Source organism: Corythoichthys intestinalis, chromosome 2 (assembly GCF_030265065.1).
Source record: "Corythoichthys intestinalis isolate RoL2023-P3 chromosome 2, ASM3026506v1, whole genome shotgun sequence".
NCBI classification, from domain to species: Eukaryota; Metazoa; Chordata; class Actinopteri; order Syngnathiformes; family Syngnathidae; genus Corythoichthys; species Corythoichthys intestinalis.
The window spans coordinates 75,970,302-75,975,398 of record NC_080396.1 but is presented as its reverse complement, the minus strand read 5'-3'; the positions used below and the strand labels follow the sequence as shown (position 1 = coordinate 75,975,398).

Sequence of the window (5,097 nt, the reverse complement as noted above, 5' to 3'; positions counted from 1 at the left end):
GGGCCGGCTCGGGATGGGTAGCGGGCGAAGGAGTCCACTGCTGGGCCTGGTGGATGTCTTGCTGCGAGCACATACGGTGCAGGCCTGGACATAGGATCGTGTGTCCTCTTGCATGGTTGGCCACCAGAATCGTTGGCGCAGGACATTCAGAGTCCTCCGGATGCCGGGGTGGCAGAAGAGGCGGGATGAGTGAGCCCACTCTAATACTTGTGCACGAAGCTCCTGGGGTACAAATAGGTCAGATTGGGGACCGTCTCGAGGATCTGGGTGCTCACCCTGGGCGTCTTTTATTTTACGCTCGATATCCCACTCCACGGAGGCAAGGAAGCGGGTTTGTGGGAGTATCGGGGCAGGTTCTTCCTTAGGTTCGATAGTCTGGAATTGACGTGAAAGGGCGTCGGGCTTGATGTTTTTGGATCCTGGAATGTAGGACAGGGTGAAGTCAAAGCGACAGAAAAACATTGCCCACCTGGCTTGTCGTGGATTTAATGTCCGCGCTGACTTGAGGTACTCTAGATTCTTGTGGTCAGTGAGCACGACAAAGGGCTGTGGGGTGCCTTCCAGGAGGTGGCGCCATTCCTCCAGAGCTAGTTTGACTGCCAGGAGTTCTCTGTCCCCGATGCTGTAATTCCGTTCTGCGGGTGAGAGCCTGCGGGAAAAAAAAGCACACGGGTGGACCTTGCCATCGGCGGGCTGGCGTTGGGAGAGCACAGCGCCCACACCCGTTTCTGAGGCATCAACCTCCACGATGAACTGCAAAGATGAGCTGGGGTGGACCAGCACCGGGGCGGAGGTGAACCGGCTCTTAAGGTCACTGAAAGCGGCGTCCGCAGCGTCTGACCAGAGGAAGGATTTGGCAGTGGAGGTGAGAGCCGTGAGGGGGGCAGCTACCCGGCTGTAATTGCGGATGAACCTTCGGTAAAAGTTGGCAAACCCGAGGAAGCGCTGCAGTTGCTTCCTGTTGGAGGGGCGAGGCCAGTCCAGGACCGCCGTTACCTTTGCCGGGTCCATGCGTAGCTCCCCCTTTCCTACGATGTACCCAAGAAAAGTAGTCTCCGGAACATGGAATTCACACTTCTCAGCTTTTACATACAGCCGGTTCTCGAGGAGCCTCTGAAGGACTTGACGGACATGGATCTCATGTTCTGATCGCGTGCTTGAGAACACTAGGATGTCATCCAAATAGACTACCACGAACCTGTTGATCATATCACCTAGGACGTCGTTAACCAAGTTTTGGAAGACTGCAGGGGCGTTAGTGAGCCCAAAGGGCATCACTAGATACTCGAAATGGCCCAGGGGCGTGTTAAAAGCAGTCTTCCACTCGTCACCCTCCTTAATACGGACGAGGTGGTAGGCGCTACGCAGGTCTAACTTCGTAAAGAGGGTAGCCCCGCGGAGGGGGGTGAAGGCAGAATCCATAAGAGGAAGAGGGTATTTGTTTTTAATTGTGATGTTGTTCAGGCCTCGGAAGTCGATGCAGGGTCTACGGCCGCCATCTTTTTTACTCACAAAAAAGAACCCCGCACCGACTGGGGAGGAAGAAGGACGAATAATACCTGAGGCCAGGGACTCCGTGATGTAAGCTTTCATTGCCTCCCTCTCTGGTAGCGAGATGTTGTAAAGCCGTCCCTTCGGGAGAGTCGCACCAGGAAGCAGAGTGATGGCACAGTCGTATGGACGGTGAGGAGGGAGTGACATTGCCTGGTCCTTACTAAAAACTTGCCCCAGGTCGTGGTAGCATTCTGGTACCGCCGAGAGGTCAGGCTGCTCCAGTTCGCGGACCGATCGGGTAGGCACTAGGGCAGATTTCAGACAGTGAGTGTGACAATATTCACTCCATGCCGTTAACTTGGGGTGTGTCCAGTCTATGGTGGGGTTATGAGTTCTCAACCAAGGCAAACCAAGGACCAAGGGTGTACGAGGACTACGGAAAACGAAAAAGGAGCTCACCTCTCTGTGGTTGCCAGATAAAAGGACGTCGAAGGCTTCAGTCTGTCGGCTCACGCTGAAAAGAGGCTGTCCATCAAGCGCAGTTGTCTTTAACGGGGCAGGAAGTGGGTGTGTCTCCAGCCCCAACTGGTTCACCAGGCTCTGATCTATGAAATTTTCATCTGACCCACAGTCTACTAGGGCTGTGACTGTGCGGGAGTGACCCCTCCAAGAGAGTGTAGCGGTGAGCTGGAGCCGACGTGAGGAATTTTGGGAAACGTGGCTCACCAGTAGTCCCTCTTCTATTGGCGAGCCTAGCAGTTTCCCGGACGCACCGGGCAGCTGCGTATAAAGTGCCCTCCCTGACCGCAGTAAATGCACAATTGAGCAGCATACCTGCGTGTGCGCTCCTCTTGGGAGAGCCTGGTGCGACCCAATTGCATGGGCTCGGGCTGGTCAGCAGGGGGCGGGGTCGCCGGCGCAGCGTCTGTGACCTGTACAGGAAGTGGAGGCGGGGACGGAAGGGCCGCGAAGCGAGTGCGCGGAGCGCCCGGTTGTTCCTTGCGTTGTCGTCGTCTCTCCCTCTGGCGATTATCGATTTGAATCGATAATCGAATCAGACTGTCCAATGAATCCGGCTCGTCCCTCGTAGCCAATTCGTCTTTAAGAGATTCGTTCAATGCGCCGGTGAAAATCTCCTGGAGCGCCGCGTCGTTGAAACGGCTTTCAGCGGCTAGTGTCCGGAACTCGATTGAGAATTCTGCGACGCTCCGAGACCCTTGGCGCACGGACATAATTCGCTTAGCGGCCTCTCTGCCGCGAACGGGATGGTCGAAGATTTTGCGCATCTCCTCTGTGAAGCGGGAGTATGACGTGCACAACGGGGAACCCTGCTCCCATATGGAGGAAGCCCAATCCAACGCGGTCCCTCTCATGCTACCAATAAGGTAAGCTATCTTTGCTCTGTCCCCCTGATACATGGACGGCTGTTGCTCAAAAACAAGGCTGCACTGGACTAAGAAAGCCCGACACGTGCCAAGGTTACCGTCGTATGGAGCCGGTGCGGGAACGTGGGGTTCTCGACCTGTAGCCGATGACGCTGGGTTAGCAACAGGCGTGTGGCTTGGCGAGGCGGTGGGGTGACGTAGGGGTGACGGGGCCGTGCGCGCCTGAGGTAGTGGTGTGAGTTGCGCCTGGATGGATTGGAGTGCATGAGTTATGTCCGTTACCTTACTGAAGAGATAGTCTATGGCTTGGTGGTGGTCGGCGAGTGACGTGGGTGAGCCGGCTGTGTTGTCCGCGGGATCCATGGTGGCCCGATCAATCTGTTAGGGAGGCGTGAGCAAGGAGGGGATCCCAAAGCAGACAGCCGGTTGTGAGGATGGATATTTTATTGGTGAACAAAATGATGACACGAGCGTCGAGGCAGAAGGCGGGTGACGTCAGGCTTGGAGGGCTTAGCAGGGAGGCGAAGCGGAGGCTCGGGGAGAGGCAGGCGTGGAATCCGACAATCGGCGCGCATAAGACAAGTCCTGGGGCAAGAGCAAAAATGTCAGCAACTAGTAATCAAAACGATGAATCAAGGAAATGCGAGATACAACTGACGGAAGTAACCAGACGAGTTGATCGGGCGACGAGGTGGTGGCGTCCACTGGCTTTTAAGGAAGGCTGATTGTTAGTTGCCCTCACCTGTGGCCGCTCCACCCGTCTCAACCTGTAATCAGATAAAAACATGTGCACCTGCCCCAGGTGGGTTAGGTGTCAGGAGGGAGGGGCGGAGGCCCTAACAGAACAATATATTTAAGCAAATTTTAGCAAGCCATTCTGTGTGTCACATTTGCTTTATTATTTTTTTGAATTGATAATTTTAACAATCTCACAACTAGCCTTTGTGGCGTTCTCTTTCAACTCTCAGGCTCTAGCAAAATACCGCTGCTGTGAAATTAAACTAGCTTCAAGTTGCTTCAATTTCTCTCTGCGTATCTTGTTGTTGCGTATTTTAGTGAAGAATTAGTCCAATTTCCACCTATCCTTGAAGCGTCGGACATCGCAGTCAACTTTTTTTTTTGTTGATTGTCCCCATTTTAGAAAATTGCAAGTAAAGCGTAACATGGGGTAATGTTGTTTGGAGTGCTGCTGCCTTTTAGTGGGTAAATGAGGAGCAGCATTTAGTATGTAAGCTACTTCATATGCTGGTAGCAGTACTGCTGACTAATTTATTAAGTCTGTGTGCGGGCCAGACGTTATTGATTTTATGACAGATGCTGGGGGCCAGATGAAATTTGACCACGGGCCGCATTTGGCCCCTGGGCCGGACTTTGGACATGTCTGCTTTAAAGGATTAATATATCTAGTTCTAAAAGTAGAAGCTGGAGGAATGGTTTAATGTATTCCCTGAAGAGTGACCTCTTCTGACCAGCTTGAGCTCTTACCTCCTATCAACGACCAATCAGATCAAGTGTTTGTCCTCCCCACCAAACACGCGCACTGCTTTCAACTACCAAGCCGATCAAACGTTCCTCATCCACCTACCGCGCCCCCTACGAGTACCGCGGGTGGCAGCTGGATCTACTTTGGAAGCAATGCAGACCATGTGGATGCGTCAGGTTAAAAAAAAAAAGTCCATGTCAAAGTTGGTCCTCCTCCAATCCAGGGGGCAGTAGAGGTAACGTAATGCGCCTAAACCAACAACCAACATTACGGGGCACAGAAGACAAACTAAAACAGGCGAAGAAGTTATCATTGATTAATACTAGGAAAGTTGTGGCAAATGTACAGAGTGGGAACTATTAAATGCAGTATTACTAACACTCTTGAAGTGTATTTATTTTATATTTTAATATCAGGAAATGCTTATTTTGCTTCAGCACCTATTTTGCACTATTTCAAGAGATGATTTGTCAGTTTTGGAACCACAGCTGTCCTCACTGTATTATGGGATATTTACGCCAAAAGATATTAACCAGTAACACTTTGACAGCGGCATCATAAGACCAAATGAACCACCATGAAGCTTTGAACCAATTGGCTGCTAAGCATCACTGCTTCAAGAAGCTTCATTTGGCCATCACTCCTCCCTTGCGGGAGACAGTCAACCTCTGCTGTCAACACTGTTGTCATCCAACATGCGTCCTAGCATGCATTGCAGCGCAACAGATGTAAATA

The 5,097-nt window shown here is 52.1% G+C and overlaps 1 protein-coding gene across 1 annotated transcript; it reads right to left on the bottom strand.

Moving 5' to 3' along the window:
* Positions 1-2,246: 2,246 nt before the first annotated feature.
* Positions 2,247-3,714, bottom strand: LOC130910563 (retrotransposon-derived protein PEG10). Its single transcript, XM_057827983.1, has 2 exons — positions 3,538-3,714; positions 2,247-3,464 (listed from the first exon to the last, which is right to left on the bottom strand). The coding sequence occupies exon 2, from the start codon at positions 3,240-3,242 to the stop codon at positions 2,247-2,249; it is 996 nt and encodes a 331-aa protein (XP_057683966.1). The 5' UTR covers positions 3,243-3,464; positions 3,538-3,714.
* Positions 3,715-5,097: the final 1,383 nt, after the last annotated feature.